General features: G+C 39.3%; 2 protein-coding genes across 4 annotated transcripts; both read right to left on the minus strand.

The window, feature by feature from the left end:
* Positions 1-621: 621 nt before the first annotated feature.
* Positions 622-9,442, minus strand: si:dkeyp-110g5.4 (uncharacterized protein LOC561637 homolog). Its single transcript, XM_034218433.1, has 4 exons — positions 9,340-9,442; positions 7,449-7,980; positions 6,742-6,882; positions 622-1,988 (listed from the first exon to the last, which is right to left on the minus strand). The coding sequence occupies exons 2-4, from the start codon at positions 7,965-7,967 to the stop codon at positions 1,608-1,610; spliced, it is 1,041 nt and encodes a 346-aa protein (XP_034074324.1). The 5' UTR covers positions 7,968-7,980; positions 9,340-9,442; the 3' UTR covers positions 622-1,607.
* A 1,664-nt stretch (positions 9,443-11,106) lies between these two features.
* Positions 11,107-23,180, minus strand: LOC117547735. 3 transcript variants are annotated; one of them, XM_034218535.1, is made up of 5 exons: positions 22,807-23,180; positions 22,612-22,685; positions 21,343-21,491; positions 14,309-16,445; positions 11,107-12,650 (listed from the first exon to the last, which is right to left on the minus strand). In XM_034218535.1, exons 4-5 carry the CDS (start codon positions 16,385-16,387, stop codon positions 11,763-11,765), a joined length of 2,967 nt encoding a protein of 988 aa, XP_034074426.1. In that variant the 5' UTR covers positions 16,388-16,445; positions 21,343-21,491; positions 22,612-22,685; positions 22,807-23,180; the 3' UTR covers positions 11,107-11,762. The 3 variants fall into 3 exon arrangements, with proteins under 3 accessions (XP_034074426.1, XP_034074424.1, XP_034074425.1); XM_034218533.1 differs by lacking the exon at positions 21,343-21,491; XM_034218534.1 differs by lacking the exons at positions 21,343-21,491; positions 22,612-22,685.
* Between the last annotated feature and the right edge of the window lie 1,395 nt (positions 23,181-24,575).

Below are 24,575 nucleotides of genomic sequence, written 5' to 3' on the forward strand. Positions count from 1 at the left end.
GGAGGGAAAGTGCAGAGCCTGAAACTCCAAGTTCTTGGAGAGTGTGAAGGAGGATCTGATGGTTCACCGTGTCAAATGCAGCAGACAGGTCCAACAGGATGATGACAGAGGAGAGGGATGCAGTTTTGGCAGTGTGCAGTTCCTCAGTGACAGCAATGAGAGCAGTTTTTGTTGGGTGACCTGCCTTGAAACCAGACTGGTGCGGATCCAGAAGGTTGTTCTGATGGAGATAACAGGAGAGTTGTTTAAAGACAGCGCGTTCAAGTGATTTAGACAGGAACGGGAGGAGAGAGACAGGCCTGTAGTTTATAACATCAGACGGGTTGAGAGTGGGTTTCTTTAGGAGAGGGTTTACTCTTGCCTCCTTGAGACTGTTTGGTAAGTGACCAGAAGTTAGAGAAGTGTTGATGAAATGGGTGAGAAACGGTAGAATATCAGGAGCGATAGTCTGAAGGAGGTTTGAAGGGATAGGGTCCAGAGGACAGGTGGTAGACAGAGGGTTAGGGTTTACATATGAATTAATAGGCTAGCAATCAGACTGCGGCTAATGCTAGGCCAACAGCAGCTACATCTGAATTCATAAGTCAAAAACATCAACAGGACTGTGCCAGTGGAGACCTGTTAAGCCCATATTAGGGATGTTATTGTGACTATTTATTTTTTGAATCACATTTTCCGTGTTATACTTTGTTACTGTGTCATAAAAACAGTATTGATGCAGTTATGGCAGAAATACAACATATTTCATATTGTTGCAAACTGGAGATCCGCCATCATGGGCGAGAAGTTCTTCAAATGCAATGTAAAGCTCCAAAACAGCTACCAAATGCAGTCTGTGGTGAGCTCATTATGTCAACCAAGACTGATCAAATAATAAAGTCATGTGAGTTTACGATTACAGTTATTACGCAAAAATAAAACTGAAACTGTTTTATAAAAAGATGCAATCTCATTTAAAGGCACCAGAGACAGTCAAATGTATTTGCGAGATCATCTGGGAGAGAATCTGCAGAATGCTTCTCTAAATAAAGTACACAGCTCTATAAACGCAGCTTTAAAAAATAAACAGAAACATTTTGCATTAGTTTTCATTTCAGTCACTCACACAACTTCAAAAGTCAAACACATTTCAAATTAAATAACATTCCATCAGAGGAACATGAGCCAAATGTAAGAGATTGATTTAAGCCAACTCAACAACAGGTTCAATACAATATGACTTTTTTTATAGACATTTATATAAGGTTTCTAAGGACATGGAGTCTCTTGGTTGAGATACACCAGATCGCTCACCAGATGATAAACTATATCCAGGCTTTTGGAAAAAAAAGGTCCATGAATAGTGAAAATAAAAATGGGGTTGAGAAAAAGATGCGTCCCAGTACAAAATAGTGGGTTTGTCTAAAAGACAGTCATATAATGGATCAAATCAAATCAAAATAGTTATACACATTGGCCTTAAGAAGCAAAAGATCCCCAAAAACCTCTTTCAAAACATCTTGCCATCAAGTATGTTTACATGCACACTAGAATCCTGGTTTAATCATATTATTGATTTCCCTGTTACTAATGCACATTTACTGTTGAGAGTAAATACCGTTCATTCATCACTCAGAAAGGGGAGGGCTGGTTTTTGAGAGCCGTCTGAGTTTAGCCTGCAACAGAGAGATCTCTTCCTCTTTAGCCAACAGATCAAACTCCCTACTTTGCTCTTCAGTAGCAGCCATGTTGTTAGCGTTGCTGTCCAATTGTAAACAGTGGGATTCTTCATTGCCCAGGTCCTGTGTCTCACACTCAGGCTGAAGCCAGGACGGCCCTGGGTCTGCTGCAGTGTCCCCATGAGAAGGATTGTCCACTTTGTGCACAACGGCAGAGGACTGAAGGACTGAATGTGCAGTTTTGGATGAAGATACATCACTGTTCTTCTTGTTTTTACTCTGTGTTACTTTACATGTGGTGCTTTTCTTCTTCTCTTCGTGGAGCAGCTCCTGAAGGAAATACAAAGTGGAATCACATAAGGTTTGTGTGCACTTGTCAGGTTTCTTAGTACAGGTACTTGAAACCAAAAATCCACAGTTGATACAGAGGACTATAACATAAGGTACAACTGCCAAACTGTAGACGTACGACACATTTCAATGAGGTCGTTGTTGATTGAGAGCCAAGTCCTTTTTGTTATGTTTCTATCAGTGACGTGCGGTGAGGTTCGTGGCTGGTGAGGCACTGACTCTTTCAGTCAGTGCCAGATTTACAAATATTATATTTTCACCTTAATCGAAATATTCGGTTATTTTCAAAAGCTTTTTTGGTCCGATGTTTCGATTCATTTTAAACAGACCTTTCAACAAAAGGATACCCAAAATCTAAATATTGGATTGTTCTTTCTTAGTAAATATGGAGGAAACTTCTGTGTAGCAATGCAGTGGGGGTCACCGACTCATGAAGGAGACACGGGACGAGCAGGAGTTCTGATGTCAAACACTGATATTTAATACAAGCATCGGCTGGAGAAATTCACATCACAAGTCACACAGTCAAAGGTTCTGACTGCACGAGTGGTTTGCCATGTCAAATCTGATCAGCCTCGCATCTTGGTAGACCTTTTAACTAGTTTACAGAGAGTCAAATCCACATATTGGGGATGGGCGTAAACCATGGCGTAAACACATCTGCAGATACAGGAGATGTCTCTCCCATCTCTGGAGCTTAGAAGCTAGCGTTCTCACACTCGCAAAACCTCCCTATGCCCTGTAGGTCAAACTGTAAAACCTAGTATCAACATACGACTGCATCAACAGATTCCTTACGGGAGATTAGAAGCAGGGATGGTCGTACATGTGAACACACAAAATAAGGTTAAATGTCTAAGGAGTAAAGACAAAATTAATCCCTAACAGTAAGATCCCATTTTTATTACAATGGTGGTCTTACCTTGACTTGAAGATGAAGTCCATGCTATCCTTCTGGACAACAATCTCTATTACTTTTTTGTAAAAGTCCTTCTTATCTTCCTCTAGTTTCAAAAGTCTAGTTTGTTGTTTGCGTCTACCGTCTATGCGTAGAATAACCGTAACAACAAGAACCTGTGGGCTCACGTGCGCCCCCTTCAGTACGGCAGAGGTTATGGCTGCCTCCCCTGGTGCTTTTTTCATTGCTGTTGTATGATGAGACCAGCGAGCCTAAATATCTATACGTGAAATAAGTTATTTAGAGACTATGGATGGCAAGGATAAATGTAATAAAGGGATCTACAAACATTACATTGGTGACATACAGTGAGATGGTGCAGGCATGCGCTTAGGGCCTGCTTTCCAGCCAGTTTCTGTGGGGTGACGCATTCTGAGGTGAGGTAGAGGGAGCTCCACAAATCATGTGAAACCCAGATTTGGCACAAAAAAAGGGGAATACACGTTTCGCAATTATGCCACATCAAGGTGGAACGCTCTTCCCACAACTGTAAAGGAAAGTAAAACTATACTTACCTTCAAAACCTCTCTTAAAGAGCACCTTCAGGGGAGAGCATTGCAAAACTGGCCCCGGTAATGGTACAAATCTCAACCTGTCGTTCAATGGACAGCTTCCCCCCCCCCCCCATCTATGTATATACTCGCATTTTAGACTCTGTTACTAACTGTATATCTGTAGACTTGGTATGTCTTAAATGTCCGGTTAGGATGTATTAGAACAAAATCTAAAATGAAAATTGTAAATAAGCAATCTGTATGTAAAAAACCATCTGTATGTAAATTGTAAATAAGCCATCTGTATGTCAAATATGTCTTATATGTCTTAAATGATATGATGAATTGGAAATGGGGGACCCTGATGTAAACAAGACGAAAGTCTTTCTCTGGTCTGCATCCCCTTAACAATTGTATGTTTTGAGCTGTACTGTACTGTACCCAATATACAAGCTGTTAATAAACTTTGCAATCAATCAATCAATCAAGGCAGAGCTCATCTGTGCCTCACCTCACCCCACAGTAACTGGCTTGAGCGCGCTCAAAAAATAAGTGCCCGCATTAAATTAGTGCCCGCGCTCCAGCCAGTTACTGTGGGCTTACGTGAGGCAGAGCTCGTCCCTGCCTCACTTCTCATTGCTCCCCGTAGTTGTAGCGGAGCTCGGCAAATTTGCTGATTTTGACTATAAAAAGTGATTGGAATCAAACAGAAATCACACTTACAAAACAGATCAGTGGAGACATTTTATTATTATTACTATTTAGTTTTTCTTTAGTTGTTTTTCCGTTACATTGGAGTATGACAGGTGAGGCTCTGCCTCCCCTGACTGCACGTCGCTGGTTTCTATATTGTCAGTGAGTAGATTAAGTTTACACATATCAACATTTTACTCACAGTGGTTCTAACCCTGTTTCTCTGGCAGAGATCTATCTGAGGAACAAGGCAGCTCAATGTCCTTTTCTACAAAATGGCTAATGGTGTACCCCATGTGCGAAAAACTATATCCGGTTTTTGGCTTTTGGTTTAAACGAAAATTCAAACTGATAAAAAGTACACGGACCCTGATGTTATTGCAGCATCTAGGCCAGGGGTGCCCAACCAGTCGATCGCGATCGACGTCTAAAAATAGAACAACAATATTCTGTTTTATCGTTAATGTCCTATAACATAATCTTCCTGTGCCAGAATAATGCACTTGAACGCATCAAAGCTTTGTGATTGGCCGGCGTGACCCCATGTGTCTGGGCGTGGCTGTTGGGCAGTGGGCACTATTTCGCTGAGGTTGTCCGTGTGAACAGGAGTGACAGTCCGCACACACACAAGACCGCAATTATGGCAGAAGCAAAAAAGCCCAAAATATATAATTTTCACTCCGAGTGGGAGGATGATTATGTTTGTATCTATTCCAATTCAAAGTCCATCTGTCTCATCTGCAATGCGAGCGTGGCTTTATCGAAGAAGGGTAATTTAGGAGCGGCATTTCAAAACAGTGCACAAACGCTACGAGACGGATTTCCCTCCTAATTCTGCCCTACGCTCCCAAAAGGGGAGGGGCCTGAAAGGACAGCTAAATGCACAGCAGTCCATTTTCACCAGGCCCAACAACAAGAGCAAGGCTGCTACCATAGCATCTTATCGTGTCAGTCACGTTCTTGCGAAACACATGAAGTCTTTCAAAGACGGCGAAGTTGTGAAAGAAGCATTCCTGGACGCGTTTTGACGCGCTTTTGGGGGACAGTAAAAATAACAGCAGCATTTCAACAGGTTTTTGATACTGTATAATAAAAACTCAAGCTAGATACCGTTATTAATCAGCTGTAAGTTTTAATTTGTTTGAACTCATTCATTATAATTATTGTACAAAATGGTATAAGAATGCAAACTTAAATGTATTATAGTCTATTTTCAATTCAGGTTAAGAAACTAGTGTTGCTTGCATCCTATTTTAAAGGCATTTATTTTTATAATCTACTAAAATGCAACAAAAAAAGGGTTTGATTCTATTAATTTTATCTTTTTTTAAATTGCACTTTGGCAGCAGATTCCTGTGTAGCTTCAGATCTGAGTTGTCTTATTAGTAAGCCTAATTTATACTTTTGTAGCAACACTATTTTTATATAATGGCAAAGAAAGGGTTCAGAGTATTTTCTTTTTGTCCTGTGTCATATGTGGCAGCACTGTTCAATGTTTCTTGAAAACATTACCCACTGTAGTGACGTTTGAATAAACTCCAACTCTGTATCAACAACAATTGTGTAACTTCAGTTGAATACTTGTATGTGTGTAGATTAGAAAGAGGTAAGATAAAGGATCTACAGTATTTTATGAAGTATTAATCGTACAAAGGTCAGTTTTATACAAGTAGACGTGTGTATTTACCTGGAAGTAATGGCTACGCCTCTCTATTTGGACTGGTAGATCTCAGCAGACTGGCAACTTTAAAAGTAGCTCTCGGTTAAAAAAAGGTTGGGCACCCCTGATCTAGGCCATGGCTCAAAGCTTGGGCCATTTTCTTTCCTCTTTTGACATGCTCCACCTTGGTTACATAGTTACTAGACATACTGTGAACCCTCAAATATTTATATAAAGTGTATTTTCTTCAACAAGCTTTATTTCCCTGAGAACCTCTGAAATTGCTCGTTTATTTTTCATTTTGTGCGTTTCTTTCTGTATTTCCTTGCATACATTTCAATCTGATCCACCTAAAATCTTGCGAAGTAATAATGCAAGTTAAAATTCAGTTGAAATGAAAGCTCAGCAGCCAATCGCTGCACATGCTAAATTCCTTAAATGCCTGCTCTTCCTCCCTGTCAGTTGTCATTGCAGATGATCACACGCCTCCACCCCTCACGCCTCCCGTCTCCTTCAGGACAAAGCTAAACCTTCCTTCTTCAGACCGGTCTCACCTACTCATCACCCCCACCAGTGTCTAGACCCCGGGGATTTCATCGGAGCGGTTCTTTCCCTCCTGAATGATTATCCTGCAAACCGGGGCCTAATCTTCAAACACCATTACATTCTCCTGTTGTATTATCGTGGCAATCATTTCATTCATATGACGTGTAAACAATAAATATGTAATTCTTACATCACGTCTCTCCGGTTTGAACTGTAATGGAAGGGTTTGCAGAGAGCTGGCACGATTTGCCATTAACATGAAGGCATTTTTCATTCACTTTATTTAACCTTATTGTTGAATAGCTCATACTTTTTGTTTCATTGTAAATAACTATACCAATAAAAGTACTTTTTTGATGGTTTGATTATTATATTACTCACCTGGTCTGTGGTGGGATGATTATCTGTATTTGTGAGAACATCCTCCTGCTGTTTTGGAGATTTTTGTGGCCGAATGAAACAGGATGTATTTCCCTGTAGTTCTTTATTAGCCTGTTCAAGAGAAGCCTGGGGAGACCGGCGCTGCAGGAGGACATACAACATCTTAGATCAATATTACTGCAACTAAATGTTCCGCTTTAAAACTTTATACAGACAAAAATATGCCTTCTATCATCTTTATAAGCAAGTTCAAAGATAGGCATCATTAATGTAGAAGGTTCCTCTAGTATAGGTTAAGGTCGAAACATGAATTGCAAATACATTTGTTTTAGAACGGAACGAGCAACATACTGATGATTCAGCTTTTCGGAGAGCCTAAATAAGAGGAGATACAAATACAAAAATGGTCCTGCGGAGGGAGCTAGAGGAGTAATTGAAATCCTCTGTGGTAAATGAACAAACAAAGTGATTTGAAACTCTCAAATACATTTTGATGTTTTCTTGTGTACGAGGGAAACTTAATTCTGATTGTGGTACTCAGAGTTATAGTGACGTGACAAATTTGCACCAGTTTCTTAGATGGGTCTAGGGGCCATAACCAGGTGCTCTAAAACCTAAATTGTGTCAAATAACCTGCCATGTAATTAATTGTTGTTATGTGTTTGTCGGTGTGAATTGAATGTCATCACTAACTGATGTCAAGTTACCTTATTTTTAGGAATGGAAGCCTGGGAGGCTGGCTGTGGTTCATGTTTCCCTTGACGTCTCCGTTTTCGACTGTGATTCCTGCTGGAGAGGTAAACGCGTCCGTGGAAGATGACAACAGCATCCTTGTACATCTGTGGAGCTGAGCCCTGAGGTAATGGGTGGGCGTGTGCTGTGTCTGCGGAGATGCTTTCCCCAGGCATGTTGTCCCTCAGCAGCCGGTAAGCTGTGAGGTTGGCGGAGACAAAGGACATTTCGAACGGACCCGGATCACCCCGGATCTCTTTGCCCAGCAGTGAAGTCATGTTTTCACCGTTTCCTGTGGCGGTGGTGAGTTTCTGGCCTTTCCTCCGTATGACTGCTGGATGGATCCATATGCCTTCTGGAGAGTCTGAGAGAGGCCTGGGGTCTGAGGGGAGGCCCATTCGTCTAATCACGCTGTTTGGTAAGCTTGACAGAGGGATGCTTTTCACCTCAGCTTCCAATGGGATGTAGATTTCCAGTTTTTTAAGGTGATCCATGCTCTGTATTTCCCTGTGTCAAAATAACAGTGGCATGGGTTTGAAATCTTGCTTTTTTTCTAAGAAAAACTATGCGTCTTGAGAACCATGCTTTTCTACAGCTTTGCAACCTGTTTCCAACATTTACATTACAATTTCCGACCCATAATTCAGCGTTTGGTCTTTTTTTTTTTTTTTAATCAATACCAGACAGAAACCCTGTAGGCCTCAGAAGTTACATGTAGCACTCAGTATTTAAGAAATGATTGACTTACACTGTAGCAATCTCCACAGAAACAGCAGTATACAATCAAAACTTTCTCAAACAAGATAAATGGTACGTTGCAACAGATAACCCACAAGTAGCCTACCGGTTTTCCCTTTCTTCTAAATGTGCACAAGTTAATGTATTTATATAACATTACAAAGCTAACAAACATGGCTGTTTGTTGGAGAAGTCGATGTTAGGTTTTACATGGTAGACTAACCATAACTTGCAGCTTTGATCAGAATCAGAATCCCTTTATTAGTCCCACAGAGGGGAAATGTGCATCGTTACAGCAGGAAAGAGCCACAGACAGCTTAATGTTACATATGTTAAAAAAAAGTACTAAGTTATGATATAATAAATTAAAAAAATACTTTTCAAAATACAAATCCTGTAACAGTTCTTAGGATTTAGCAGCCAGGCCTTGACAGGTTATTTTCCGAATTAAATAATACATTTTAGTTTCATAATATACAGTATTATACATGTGGCTTGTGAAGAGTTTGTTCAATATTAGCTTTTTTTTAACCAAAAGGTCAAATAATGGGTCAATATCTGGAACTTTTCACTTTGACATGCCGACGGATTTTTTAAAGGAACAATGGAAAAAACAACATAAATACAGGAAACTGTCAGCGCGGCGTCTACTTTAACCTTTTACATTCATGACTTTAACTAGTACACTTGCATGTAATTCGGTATACAAGTTGGTCATCCTGTCTTGTAAACTGGCACACCTGAAAAGAACCACGTCCTTATTAAACTGGAGCTCGCCAAATGGTTTATATGGCTTCCGGTTTTGAATTAAAACAGTTAGCCTAATTGTTTTTCTCTATCTAGAAAATAATGAAGTGAACGACTGAAGGCTAACAAAGCCCTGGTCGTTGTATACGTTTATAACCTTTAACAGCTCAGACTTTCAAACAGAAGGTTCGTGAAAAGCTAGAGGGGTTTGGAGTTTCGACATGCGTTGAATACAGGTTAACGCCATTGGAGTTATCGCCATTGTTACCGAAGATTACCACGTCAGTTTAACAAACAATATCTTCGACAGTGAACAAATTAATGCAACACATCAATTGTTACGGTATCTGAATAGGAAAGGTCCTATATTTTTGCTCATACCTTTATGGGTGAGCGGATCCAGCTTGAGAGACGTTCAGTTGCAGTTTTACTTTCTGGAAAAAACTACAACTTCCGGGTCGTGATCTTCAGAACAAAAGCGTCACATAAACGAACCGTCTAAAAAAACTTGTTCGGAGCACACAAATATGCAAAAATATAGGCCTATAGCCTAATGTACTAAAACAAACAATGTTGTCCTTCACATTGGCCCATATATAAAGTCAGCAACAATTAAACAGATGTAAAGACCTAATTATATAAACTACTCATTCTACAGTTGATGTTATGATAGCCAGGTGATGTGACCACACCAAATATTCAGCCAAGTACCCCCTGATCAGCGCAAAGACTATTTGTTAGGGGAAATATGCCATATAAAGAGGTACAGTACAGCGCTGCACCATCGGTGTCTGATTTATTAAAACAACATTGTAACTGAGAAACACTTAAATGCTACATTTAAAATGTTTACAATCCATCACTAAATTCATGGCAAACCAATTTTAACATGCAATAAAACTAAGACGACATTAGTTGCATTGAACTGATCTTTTTAATAAGTTGTACTTACAATTTAGTGAGAACCATGGGCTTGTGCTTCCTTTGTCATTCTGACAGGGAGGCAAACTGCAGGTACGCGTTTTGAAATATGTGTAACTCTGTTAATATAAAACCCACACTGCTCAAACTTCCTTACTTTTCCTAAAATTGGTATATTTATTTATTTATCTATTTTGGGGCGTGGGGAATGAAGAGAAACAAATATATAAGCACGCATCTCTGCATGATCACAGCTCTCCCGCTGTGACGGACCGTTGAGTGGAGCAAAGTTAAATACACTAAGAGTTAGAACTAACACACTTAGCTAGTTCATCTACTCTGGAACTAGCTAAACTAGTTATACATATATTTATTCTTTACTGTCGGGTCACTTATTACAGGTTCAGCGAGCTGCACGAGACTGACGGGCTGTCAGGAGAGGGAGAGGAAAAGACGTTTATTTTCCCCATTTTATTATCCAGAATTACTGTAAACTGAATAAAGTAGTTAATCTACTATTAGTAGTTTGTGTAAATGCATTAATGTTTGCCATTAACATAAAATAAATCTCACGTACCCCCTGCAGTACTCCAACGTACCCCTGGGGTTCCACGTACCCCCATTTGAGAACCACTGGTCTATGGTATTGACTTAGTGGCTGTCCAATAACAAAGAGGAAATACCGTTAAATTACACACAGCTCCGACTGCCTAGTTGTTTGCAGCAATTACAGCTAACAAGAGACATGTGGCATAACATTTTCATATTTTCTTTGGAACCAGTTACACAATCCATTACTGGGTATGTCATTATGAAATAATTGAAGTACTGAAGCTATAGTACTTCAATTATATATTTTTTATTCTGGAGGTCTTTAAAGCTTTAAGTCTTACTTCTGGTTTGGAAAGAGTATTCTCAAGTAATCTCATAATATTGCAAAAGGCTGCGAAGGAGCATTTGATTTTGTTTTCACTTTGAGTTGAAGAACAATTCATTGTATTTTGATAACCATTGCTGGAATGTAACAAAGTGCATTTACTCATTTAATGCTACATATTCTTATATTCCATTACACTTTTGAGACAATTGTACTTTTACTCTACATTTGTTTTCTACAAATGGCTCAACATTTACACACTACAACTTCCAAATAATTGGACATGTTTTTGCTACTGCTTATAAACAAATATTCTGAAATATTGTTTTAAAAAAAGAAAAGAAAAAAGAGCCATTCTGAGTACTTTTATTACACAAAGTATACATTGAGTATATTTCAAGAACATAGTATTTCTACTTTTACACAATTAAAGGAGTACTTTTCCACCACTTGAAATGTTAACAGTAGATTGATAGATACAATGCTTGCCTTGTTACTCCAAATTAAATTAGTCTTATATAGTTTCTATTTCCTTTAATCTTATATATTTCCAATAAATGTCCCTTCTCTTTCAGTGATTACTTTGGTCCTCGTGCTGCTGCAACACCTGAATCCTGCTGACCAGGATAACCTCACCCCAAATGCTGCTAAAAACACAAGTCAAACTGTAACTCCATCCAAACATTCATGGATTAAGTGTTCACATGAGTCACTTCAACAAGGTCATTTATTTGTACAAGTTCCCTTATAACATATTAATAATGTATTAGTCCATTTAGGAAATATTACATTTAAGCATTTTTTTTTTTACTTAATGAGTAAGCAAATAGCTTTTTAGTTACCAACTATAAAGTCCATACTGACAGTGTTTACTAAAGCATTTCTTATTCATTTATCAATTTCTCACATTAGATGTGCTTTTACAGTTGCTAACTCCAACAAACATAAATGGGAGAACAACATATTCTATTCTAATAATAAAAAACGTTTCCTAGAATATTAGAGTTCAAATTGTTGGATCCCCGCCCACGCTGCTTGTCATCAGTTTTAAAGCGTCCTCTTTCTCGTGCAGAAGCTCTTTGAGTCTTTGGATCTGTTCGTGTAGTTTGACTACTTCAGTGACAGTGGTCTCACTGTCACTCACTAGACCCTCAGCAGCCTTACACTCCTTCACTTTTTGACAGTTGATCTTTCCAGATGTTTTCCCAACTTTTTTAGCAAATTTGGTTCTTCCCCCTTTTCTACTCGTCTGCGCCGTCTCCCATGCCCACTTCTTGGGCTCTTCTTGGGACCTTGCACCGTGCCCCCCCGCAGGGACGCAACAAGGACACATCGTGCGCTTCCTTTTTCTTCCCATTCTCCCCGTGTTTGTGTTTGGATCCACACAAGTCGGAGTCTGTGGCCGGCCAGCGATGTCCCGTGAGTTGGGGATGTTGCTTTCATCTGTGCTGAGGAAATCTTCATCTATGGGTTCCACATATCCACATTCTGGCTCACTTTTAATATGACATGATGTTCCCTTGTCCAGAGTGCTACCTGAATAGTAAAACGCATAGAGAGGAGTTGGACTGTCAGAATCCTCTGGTTCAGTTTTCAGTACTTTCCCTGTTGGGACATTGACGGTGCCATTGCAGCTGTTACTGTCTTGTAGACTGTAAAGGTCCTGTAAAGAAACATCTTCCTGTTGCAACCCGCTCGCTTGTTCCTGATTATCCTCCACCGACTTTATGGACTCACTCAGTAGAAGTTTTGCAGACGAGTCTTTGTCAATTCTCGGCAGGCTAATTTTCACATCGGCTGTTATTCCAAACATGTGTCTCAGCAGAGGATCGGCCATTTTACAGGATTCCGCTGCCAGCGTAGATGTCCAACTTGTAGCAGGACTCACAGAGCACTGTGAGAAGAAAAATAAACTCTTTCAATTCAAACAATACATAAAAGAAGAATACAAGTTATATTAGCGTCTCTACAACAGCGGTTCTTGGGCATAGACGCTTTGTCAGCATGCTCAAAATAAAAAATGCGGATGTTTAGCAATAATGTTAAAGGATCAGCATCTTTTTGTAATGAGATATTTCTTACTTAGCACCAAACACAAGGTACAGATGAGGTTGATGGGAATGTCACAGTGTTTGAGGACCTTTTGGTTCCAAACCTAATCAAATGAGTCGGCGGATCAACAAGTTATTCTTCACAAAACATCTGCATAATAATCCATCCAATATTTGTTGAGATATTAGTCTGGACCAATCAGATGACAGCTGTATTTAGCATCAGAACCAGTGGACGTGACCATGGTAACAAAACATAACTTTTACCGTAAGGCCCACCGTGAGCAAAAAGCAAAAGGCGTATGATGTGGATGCAGCTGAAGTTACACAGCTGGAGTCAGGACGTTATTAGGCTGGCATACAGACTGGGAGCAGGGGGAAACCGTTAGCCTGGTTCTGTCTAAAACATTAAATACAACTACCAAGACTTCTCAAACTAACTGATTCACCTTTTGTATCAGACTGCTCAATCTGTACACAAACAGAAATGTAAAAAACATGCATTTGTGGTTTTGAGATTACTTAGTGGAGTTGTTTCTTGTCGGTTCTATTGTAAAGCCCCTTAAATGCAAATGTGTTATTTGTGATATCTCTGCCTATAATATTTCTTGGTCTTTTAATTGTTACACTTTTTCTAAATGAACTCAAACCTTGTTTGTCATTTCTTTACTGTACTGCAATTGAATGTAATACAATGAACACACATGACAACATGTTAGGCATTGGTATGTTTTTAAGTAGTTGTCAGCCAATCGCAGGTTTCCACGTGTAACACCTGAAGGTATTCTCACATTACGTTTCTGGTAAACAAAATGTCCCTGCAGTTAGCCATGAAAAAAATACATGTCACTTTTTGGTTGCAGGTACTCAATAAACATTGATCAGAGGAATCATAGACTTTAAACAGTTCAGTCTGTATTCAGCCTATTGATCAAGTAGCAACCTTAGGGTATTCAAAGTGAAGCGCAAGTCTTAATCCTGCGTTCTTTCTCATAATCAGCGAAAAGAAGTCTGCTTCTATAAAGGTCTATTATAAAATGACACTTCTTATTACCTTTATTATTTATAACATATTCCTAATGAGCTTATGGTCTTGATGGTTAGTTTGAAGTTGTTTTGAATTAGCTAAAAATCGCAACTTCTCCATTTGTGCTTTGAGTCTTTCTGTTTGTAGATTGAGCACATTCTCTAAGTTAAAAAGGTGAACCCTGAACTGCAAGTCCTCAGGAATAGAACATGTCGTATTAATAGGAAATGTTCCCTTGTTCATCAACATAAATGAATGTGGGGCACCGTATTTGTTTACCTTATTGAAAAATATAGCGTGTACAGAGGTAAATATCTTGGAGGAGATGAGGCATTGAAAACTACAGGTCTTTTGGCCGACTGGCTTTTCATATGCATAAGCCTGCTCCATTGTAACTGTGCAGTCAAATGTGATGGAATCCTGTTGTAACACTATGGGGTATAAAATGTAATGTAGCAATAGAATTGTCCTCACCTCAATTTTGTCGGTATCCTTTTCTATTTGACAGCATATTCCACTGCTGCTGTCGGAGGTGAATGGATGAGTGACTCCTGGCGTATGAACTGATGGCTGAGACGAGTCCTTGTGAGCGCCATCATCACACAGGTCAATCACTTCGCATGACTCATCTTGAGGGATTATTTGGAGGCCCCCCCTTTTCTGAAGAGCAGATGCCTTCACTGATTGTTGGCAAGAAGGTCCGATAGTTTTGTTGAATTCATATGCTTTGCTTTCTGCCAAGGGCGAGTTACTTTTCCCAGTTTCAAATTGTAAGCTGCAATGTTTTGGCACTAAAAACACTTTACCATCACAAACGATTACGGTTTCCGGTCCTTGAACATTTTTGCCCTGACTTGACCCAGATTCTGGTTTTGGGATGACGTCGCAGTGCTTTCCAAGGTTTTCTCTCTCCGCAACAACTCGGAAAATCTCTGAAGCAACGGAAGAATCAATGGGATCAAGAGTTGGAGCTGTTGGGCCGCCGCCATCATCATCATCATCATCATCATCAACAACCCACTTCATGGGGCTGTTGGGCCTTTTTGAAACCCTTTGAATCAATCTTAAGTGTGGTTTTGAAACTTTTGATGGAGGTCCAGATGATTTTTTTGGGGAATTGTTGCAAATAAACTTGCGTATTTCAAGTGTAGAATCACTTTGTGAATTAACTCCTTGGTTGACACTTGTGGTAGGGGACAAATTGACAACATTGGGTAAGCCTGAACTTGGACGGGAGTTGGCTGATGAAGTAGGAACATGTTTCTTGATAGCCGGTGGTACTACAGATACTAGGACTGGTCCGACTTCTGTATCAGGGGGACTCCGAAGGCCATGTCCTCTGGGTAGTGCTGTAGATTTCACTGTGATTGGGTGCTGACTGGGGGTTTTCCCTAACTTCTCACCGTTTCTCGCGGTTGTTCCCAGTGCTGGAAATGTCACTGTGACTGGAATCTGACTCGGATTTCTCCCTACTTCCCCACTGTTTCTTGTAGGCACTGCCATACGAGGAATGTTAAATATATCTACCTTCTTTTGCTGTGGTGCATCCTCTCTGTTTTTGATGACCAAGTTGTGATTCTGTCTGTGTACGCTTGTGCCTGGACTCGACCCAGAAAGTGGTTTTGAAATGACATCACATTGCTTGCTTGCCTTTTCTTTTTCTGCAGCAACTCGAAGAATCTCTGAAGAAACAAAATATGGCACAGGCTCGAGAGTTGGACCCGGTTTGGTCATGACTTGGCAGAGTTTTTCAGCATTTTCTCTCTCTGCAGCAACTCGAATAATCTCTGATGCAACAAGAGAAGGAACAGGCTCAAGAGTATGACTGGGTTTGGTAATGCCGTCACAGAGCTTTTTAGCATTTTCTCTCTCTGCAACAATTCGAAGGACCTCTGAAGTTACAGAATTAATTGGATCAGGAGTTGGAACTATTGAGCCATCCTCTTCACCAACTACCCACTTCATGGGGCTGTTGGGCTTTTGTGAACCCTTTGGAATTAATGTTAAATGTGGTGAATCTTTTAATCGAGGTCTTAATGAATGTTTACCTGCCACCTTGCAAATAAACTGGAGCGTGTTAAATGCAGAATCCATCTTTTGATCAAACTCTTGATTGAAACAGCTTAAAGTTAACCCGTTGAACAAGCCTGTACTCGGAGAGGAGTTGGCAGACAAAGTCAAAATCTGTTTCTTAGGTAGTTCAGGTGCTGGGACTGTTTGGACTTGTGTGTTAGAGGGAGTCTGTGGGCACTGTCCTCTAGGGAGTTCTAGAGATTTCACTGTGACTGGGAGATGACTCGGAACTCTTCCGGACATCCCAATGTTAGCTGCAGGTGTTGCACTTGGAGCTATGGTCCTTAACCTTGTATTCTGTTGCTGGGATAAATACTTGTTCACTGAGTTAGTAGGTTCCACATTTGTTTTAAACATCTGGACAGGTTCTGATGAAATGTTCATGGCTTCAGCTCTCTGTGGTGTAGGATCTGTTTCAGGTTGGCTTGTTGGAGATTGGAAAAACTGTCTGTTGACCGTTTGTACAGGAATCAGTTTCATGATGTTGGTTCCATCGGCTCCCACAGCAGGTACTGCCTCGTAGGAAATGGTGGTGTTGCTGAGAGAAAAAAGGCACAGAAACATGTCAATGAAAAACAGTTAAGATTCAAAGTTAAAAAACACATTTAGATTTGACAAATTCCATTGATGAAAGCTTTTGTCCAACGCAGCACCATTTTGTATACAATTTGCAAAACAACACAGGTTTAGATCCAAACAATGTTGCATTTCAGAGTACTTCAAGAAATAGTTGCTTTTAAAATTTGTATTTCTTTCTTTGATTGAAACGAGAAGATTGATATCCACAAGCCTCCTTCACAGGAGACATTTCAACTTGTCATGGTACGTAACACAGAGGTAAAGCATTAAATGAATAGACTTAACTCCATAGAGGTTTTTTAATTTTCGAATCATAAACCTATCGATCATAAATCTATCGATTTGATTTATGATTCAAAAATGATAAAAGTAGGGTAGACATGTGGAGATTATCCGACTGAACAAAGCGTGGTCTGTCTCTTAAATGTGTGTCAACCACAGACCTTATTTCAAGCTATTTTCCAAAATCCTATGGAGAAATTGCATTGCTTTTTTGTCGAGGGAACCCATGCGCAGCTTACTTCCGGGTTTTAGGATGCGTCACTGTGGCGCTCTATTCAGCGGCAAGTCAAGATGTCTGCAGTGTAAAATGTCTAGCTTGTGTGTGTGTTAGTTACAGAGCTAAGCTCCGGACAGGGTTAACCTAGCTTAGTATAAAGGCTGTTAGCAGGGTGAAACATATAACCTGCTAAGCTAGCCTAACACTGTCTGACTCCTGACTCCATCATGAATACGTTTTCCCCCAGAAATTCCCCATTTAAGGCATAACAATTTGATGATATATTGTATTTTTCATATTATCACAGTTTCATTATGTGTCATCTGATCAGAGACTTTACTTATAGGAAAACCTGCCTAAAGCAAATGCAGGCTTTTGTTCAACAATGAAACACATGAGCACATACTACAGTGGAACAAGCACAAATACCATCTAAGCAAACTGTTTTAGTTGAATAAATACAGTTAAGCCCCCAAACACTATTTTATATCGTGTGGGGTCACATACTGAATTAATCCAAAAATAACAAATTAACCAAAGAAAGTGTAAACCATGAAGAACATTCAGGCAGTAGGTGTATAGTTTCCAACCTAAAGAATAAGCCTACAACACAATAGAGTTCACAAAGCAGAAATAAAATCAGCTCCTTTTACAACAAACTGATGTTTTGTTTACTACAGTATATATGGATTAAGAGCACACACAACATAGGCGTTGTAATATTTTGATCTAATTTTATTTAATGTATTGCAACTAGGGTTGCAAAATTCCGGGAATTTTCAAAGATGGAAACTTTCCATGAGAATTAACGGGAATAAACTGGGAATTTTCAAAATTGAAGGTTGGCTCTTCACAGGGAACTTAAATATAGTTGGGGAAAGTACATTTTAATAATCTTGACTAAAATAAACAGATGCCATTCAAGTACACTTGAAAATCCATCCCATAGCACACTGCTTACTGCATGGCTATTGAGACCACACCCCCTACAGGCACTGTGCATTCCTCCATCACATGCACAGATGATTTCAAGAAGACTGGATCACACTTTTGAGCCCAAAGCACAAGGCAAATGAAGCCACATCTTTTCATTTAACATTTTGAATGGGACTTTGTGGGGATTTTTGGATGGGGGTGCAACATTCCTGTTTTCTTTCTTCAATGAAACAAATAATTGTTCAATAAAATAATTAAAACGGGTTCTGTTCTACCTACATTTTCTTTTTTTAAAGAATCTGTCGAAATGTCATGTTTTCTTTAATTTTGCATCTAATATTTCCAAAATTCTCCAGCTTAACTTCCCATGGAAACGTCCCAGAAATGTACCAGAAATGCTCCGCCCCTTTGCAACCCTAATTGCAACATACACTTTACAGATGTAACAGTAATCTGATAACATATTTGTTGTAAATGTAAGGGATAACAGTTGCCTTTTTTGCATCCTGATGACATAGTCTCATTACATGTAATCCGTTACTCCCTAAATCTGCTCCTACTAGACTGCATTTGTATCTATCAAACCAAAGTAAAAAGTGATTATTATTTATTTTTATTTTATGTAATCTTTTATTTGGCAGGGACAATGCACAATAATGAACACTTAAAACATTCAAATGTGTCAAGCGTAACGGTGCCAGATTTAGCTTTGAGCTCATTTCCATCCGCAGTCCCTCACATAAAACATTTAAGAAAATTACATTTTACAAACATAGCAAAAACAAAATACATGATATGCAAAAAGTGCAAAAGAGCAAGAGCAGCATACACAAGTATTTACCACATGGGAGTACAATATAGCAGCAACGACATATAAAGTGCAAGAGAAGATAAAAGTGCTACATAAAGTGCAAGAGGAGATACCCCTGTGTTAAAGTGCATTTAGCGGTGATTGCACATCTGGTTGTTTCTTAACCATTTATTGGATATCCTCTATAGAGTGGCGAAGTCCCGCCCATCTACTTCCGCCCCATGGGACCTTATTTCTAAAAAATTATGCATTGAAGTCAATGGTGAGAGAAAGATTATCTTTTGATCCCGTTTGAATTGTGCCACGAATTACATATGATGTTTGTCAATCTTAAATAATAATTTCCATGACAAAAAAGTCACAGTTTGTTGTAAAACTGTTGAAATATAAGACTATGACAAATACGCAACTGGAAAGACTACAAATCCCAGAATCCCAGTCCCGCATGCTGGCTCTTAGGAACCGACTCACTCCCCTTGTACAGCTCTCAACGTGCCCAGACTTGGAGTGATTTTCACCTCTTTTAATACTTTCCACCTCATTCTGAAAGAAAGAAGTGAAATGTTACAACGTGACGGCCGTCTTGGTGTGTGGTGCGAAACGGGAGATGTAGTTCATTGAGCGATTTCACACAAAAAAGTGTTACTTCACAGTTTTACGACACATTTTTATTTTTTTTACTTTAAATGATCTTTTAAATTGACAAACATCCAGTGGCGACTGGTCATTAGGGGCAGGAGGGGCACAGCCCCACCTAGTGTCAGCAGAAAGTAAAAATAATGATTAAAAGAAATGCAAAAAAATATATTTTAAGATCACGTTTAATCATCTGATTCGTCTGTACATTGCTGTTTTAGTCTGTGTTCTTCTAATTAGTGTCTACAGTGTGCCTATTGAGCTGTTTAGAGCCATGTGGGACAAAACCCGATCATGCCCCTCCCTCTCACTGTCTAAGTCAGAGGTGCCCATTACGTCGACCGCGGGGGCAATGCTGGTAGATCGCGAGTCATTCATAAAAAAAAATCCAGCTCCGTTAAAATAGACAAAACAGGTTTTGATCCCTCCTCCCTTGGTCTCCCTGCCACTTAATTCAGGAGTTTACTTGATTGACAGAAAAAGCGACCTATCGCTTTCCAGTCTGTTAACCCAGAATGCAAAGCGATACCAAATCAGTCAAGTGCCGGGAAAACTCAAATTAAGTTAAAGAGACAAACAACAAAATGAGTGCGGGACCGAGCAAGAAGCTAAAGACAAACCACTTCCACCCAGAATGGGAGGAAGAATATTTTGTTGTGATGTCACATTCAAAGGTTATTTGCCTTATTTGTAAAGCAAGCGTCGCTCTGCCAAAGAAAGGTAACGTGGAGAGGCATTATCGGAGTGTTCACAAGGCATGTGACAGCGACTTCCCTCCGAGTAGCGAGTTGAGAAAGAGAAAGGTCATGTATTATTGCTACACAAACATGATCTCGCAGTCTTAGTGTCGCCAACTCGTTTCTAACATGCAAAAAGACAAACAAATGCGTATATGGTCGGTGTATTTTCGATCTTTCCGATCCAGACTAGATCTCTCTCCCCCGTGTGCGAGGGGGCGGGGCAGTTTACACACACGGAGCTGCTCCATGCAGCAACACACGGAGGAGATGGCGGAGAGAAGCGCTCCAAGGTGTGGTTAAATGTTACCCGTCTCGATGTGGACAATGCTCGTTGCCAAGAGTGTTTAGCATGTAAGGGCGGTAACACGAGCAATGTGTCTAAACATTTAGTAAAGTGCTCCACATCCAGACGGAGGAATGCACCGGGTTCCACTGTCTTTCTAGTAGCTCTGTAGCCCCATCCACGAGTAACGTTTCCACGTCAGGTGTTATGTATGCTAGCAGCAACACACGGAGTTAACTCAATGATACAAACATGGGTTAATGATTAGAGGAAACTGAGTTACTCTTTATTTTGTTAAAGTTTCAGCTATTCTGTTTACAGTTCTGTCATCAGATTATTTAATATGATTTGTTAAAACATTGTTGTTTCTTTTGATGTGAAATATTATTTAATTTAAATAAAAAGCAAAGTTAATTTTGTAAACAATTTGTAAGTTAATTTAATAATATATGTATTTTGTAATCAAGTATTCATCTTTATTGTCTTCATTGTTAGTTTCCACATGCCTAAAACAACCTCAAGCTAAATCTAAAAGTTGATGGCTAAATAAGAGCGTTTGAGAAATTGTGCAAGGCATACAGTAATAGTCCGAATAGTCGATTAATCGTTTCATTAATCGATAGATTAATCGATTATCAAATGAGTCGTTTGTTGCAGCCCTATTGTAGTTATCCCATGTATAAATAAAACGTGTTATTCAGCAACCCTTGCAATTTGGGATTTTATTTTTGGTTGGTAGACCTCGGTGAGCTGGTCATTTCAAAAGTAGCTCACCAGCCAAAAAAGTGTGAGCATCTAAGTCAATGGTGACTGTAAAAACTACACTGCGCATGCTCAGAGTATCGTCCCATTTAATGTGTGTGGCAAAAAAATAATGACCATAGGGGCATAGTGCTGCCATCCCCACCATACGTCATCTCACATCATTCAGAGCTGATTGGCTGTAAGTACCTGTGCCGCGAAGTGTGGTGTGTGAAGAGGAGACGAGAGAGCTGCAGTGAGGCGTCCTACAACCCGGAAATAAACTGCGCATGGCTTCCCTCCACAAAAAAGCAATGATATTTCTCCATAGGATTTTAGAAAATAGCTCCAAATAAGATCTGTGGGAAACAAACCTGTTAGATAAATGCACGTTTTGTTCAGTCGGATAATATCCACATGTCTACCCTACTTTTATAATTTTCGAATCATAAATCTATTGATTAGATTAGATTTTTGATAGACTTTTGAAACTACATAAGGAGGACTTTTACAAAAAAGTAATAGAGATTTTTGTCCAGAAGGATAGGCAAATGGACTTCATCTTCAAATCAAGGTAAGACTGCAATTGTATTGAAAATGGGATCTTACTAAGAGAGAACAATTCAATATTTAAATGATCAAATTACATTTTGTGGGTATCCTTTTGTTGAACTGTCTGTTTAAAATTAATTGAAGCATCAGACAAAAAAAGCTTTTGAAAATAATATTATATTTTGATTTAGGTCAAAATATAATATTTGTAAACCTGAAGAGTCAGAGCCAGTGCCTCACCAGCCATGAACCTCACTGCAGAAGCTTATAGACATCTAAGTTGTTTGTGCCCCACCACTTTTGTACATATAAAAACGCCACTGCAAACATCATATGTGTAATTCGTGGCACAATTCAAACGGGATCGAAAGATAATCTTTCTCTCTCCATTGACTTCAATACCTTCTTTTTTCGAAATAAGGTCCCATGGAGGTCCCCCGGAAAGGGAGGGACTTCGCCACTCTATGATGACTATTGATAGGCAATGTATTTTATAATCCGTTTTCTATTGAATTGTAAAACAGACTTCAGCAAATCAAGACAAGCATTAAATCCAAATGTCAGATTATTTTTCTAAGTGTTACCACTTTGGACTAAGTCTAATTTGAAAGAATGTCCCTGAATTCCATATGCAATTAAACACCTTAATTCATAATAATAATAATAATAATAGTATTTTCAAATATTAATTTATGCTGTATCCCAGTGATTTATAAAGCTTATTTTAGAGCCAGCTTGGGCAAATGTCCGGACAAACTTTAATATTCAATAGTTCAGTAAAAGCATCAATCAATACATTTGCATATAACATAAAACAGGCAGGAAGAACGTCTTCCGCGAACGTCAATCAGTTTTCGACTCCTTTCAATGCTAGCCATACAGGTTCACTAAATTACCGTCGCGACTTAGCAAAGACAAAAGACTCACACTTGTGTGACATTGTAAACTCCTCCCTTTAGGATCAGCATCAACCATGAATCCCCTCGCAGATCACAGGGAACCTAACAATAAAAGGGCAGTGGTGGTTGCGCACGGTTCATCACAGTTTGTTTTTTATCTTTCCTTGCAGTAAATGATATTGTTACGGTATGACATCAGATGGATTTAACTTTTATAACGTACCTGTGAACCGGATCAATTTCTTTAATGACGGGATTCATGACTCATGAAGGAGGTGAGACATCACAGCCCGTTTCTCCCAGGCAGCAGTTCAGCGTGCTGAAGCAGCTAGACTCTCGCGACAGAACAGTATGCTATCGGTCACGTTAGGTATGTTTACATGGAAGCCAAAAAGGGTTACAGGAAACTAACGTCAAAGCAAGTTACTTATATCCGTCGTTACTTCCGTCCATAAAGTATACGAAGAGGCTGCTTAAACCCACGCAGTGGTCATTTATAGCCTACAAAACACCGTTGTATTAGTATTTATAACTCGACGTTTCTCCTCCAGCTGATCAGCTGGTCTTCCGTTTCCGCATCCGTTACATCAAACTTCCGGTTTCTTCTTCTTCTTCTTCTTCTTTGCTTTAATGGCGAGTCGCAACCACAACTTCCGGTTTATTGAATTAGTTAGGCTCGTCTCAATTGAATATTTCACCTCCTCCTTTCCCTCACTCGCGTCCCTTCTTTGCGTCTTAGCTCCGTCTCCGGAGACATGAGGAGGAGACGCGAGGACAGAGGAGTCCTCAGGTATTAATTGGGACGTCCTCGTTCACTCAAACGTCACTCTTAAACGACGTCTGTTAATGATGACATGTGCACAGCTGTATCCCCTCTCATCGGGCTTAACTGAATAACCCCTTAGAAGTTAGAACCGGCCCATTTCTGGTTAAATATGTATTTAAATGAATGAATCTTTCTCTTGTTAGTCAAGGAATTCAATGTATGATGGTTGGTCCTGCTTTTCTGTTCCGTTGTGGTGTAAAATCTACATTTCAATAAAAATATAATTATAATAATGTGAAAGCCTTTACTCTGAAAATGTGTGTCCTGTAGATCCCCACATTCATCACAAACCCACATTCAGGACTGTGCATTTCAAATGATTTAACTCCTGAATATTTTAACACAAAACTATAAAAATAATTGCTATCAAGATCTAGCCATTTATGAAATAGCTTTCTTAATAGCTATGTTTTAGTGACGTTCAAGATCATTAAACATGACTTAAATTGTATAACCTTAAGAAATGAATTGCACATAATAATTCCCACGGAGCTGTGGGCACTAAGATTTATGTGACGCTTTTCCACTCATCTTCCAGTTCTCCATTTTCCTGTGTTGAAATCATAGACTGTATATATAAAGGTTGTAATGCAAACCCGCAGGAAGGAAGGAAGGCGTTTAAGCCTAGCAGGGGTATTCAACAAAAATGCAACGAGGTCCAGTTAGAGAAAATCGCCCCGCATGCAAAGGTCCGGAACATCAAAATGTCTAAGTTGCTTTATGAATTAATGTGATATATATTGAAGTAGCCTGTAGCTGTATCAACGTCTGCATGTAATCAACAACTGACTGCCAATCAAATAAAGAAAGTACAATTCAAAAACAACAATATTTATTGTCAATTAACATTGAACTACAGATATACAGTAAATACTGTGGATATGTGTAATGTTCCTCTCGGGCTGCATTTAAAAATAAAATAGAGAAAATAAATAAAATAGCTTTTGAAAATATGTGCATCTCAAAAGTGCTTAATTTTAGATAAATAAAATAAAGTGCAGCAGCAGCTTGAGTTTCCCTTTTTCTTTGTTAACCGTTTCACATCATGACTTAACAGTTTCAGCCGATTATAGAACAATATCAGTCTTTACATCATAACAATTGAACAGTTTTAAAGTTTCTCTTTCTTTCCCTCTTATATTGCAGTCCCTCACTCACTTTTTTTT

The sequence above is a fragment of the Gymnodraco acuticeps genome, unplaced genomic scaffold (genome assembly GCF_902827175.1).
Source record: "Gymnodraco acuticeps unplaced genomic scaffold, fGymAcu1.1, whole genome shotgun sequence".
In the NCBI taxonomy this organism is placed as follows: Eukaryota; Metazoa; Chordata; class Actinopteri; order Perciformes; family Bathydraconidae; genus Gymnodraco; species Gymnodraco acuticeps.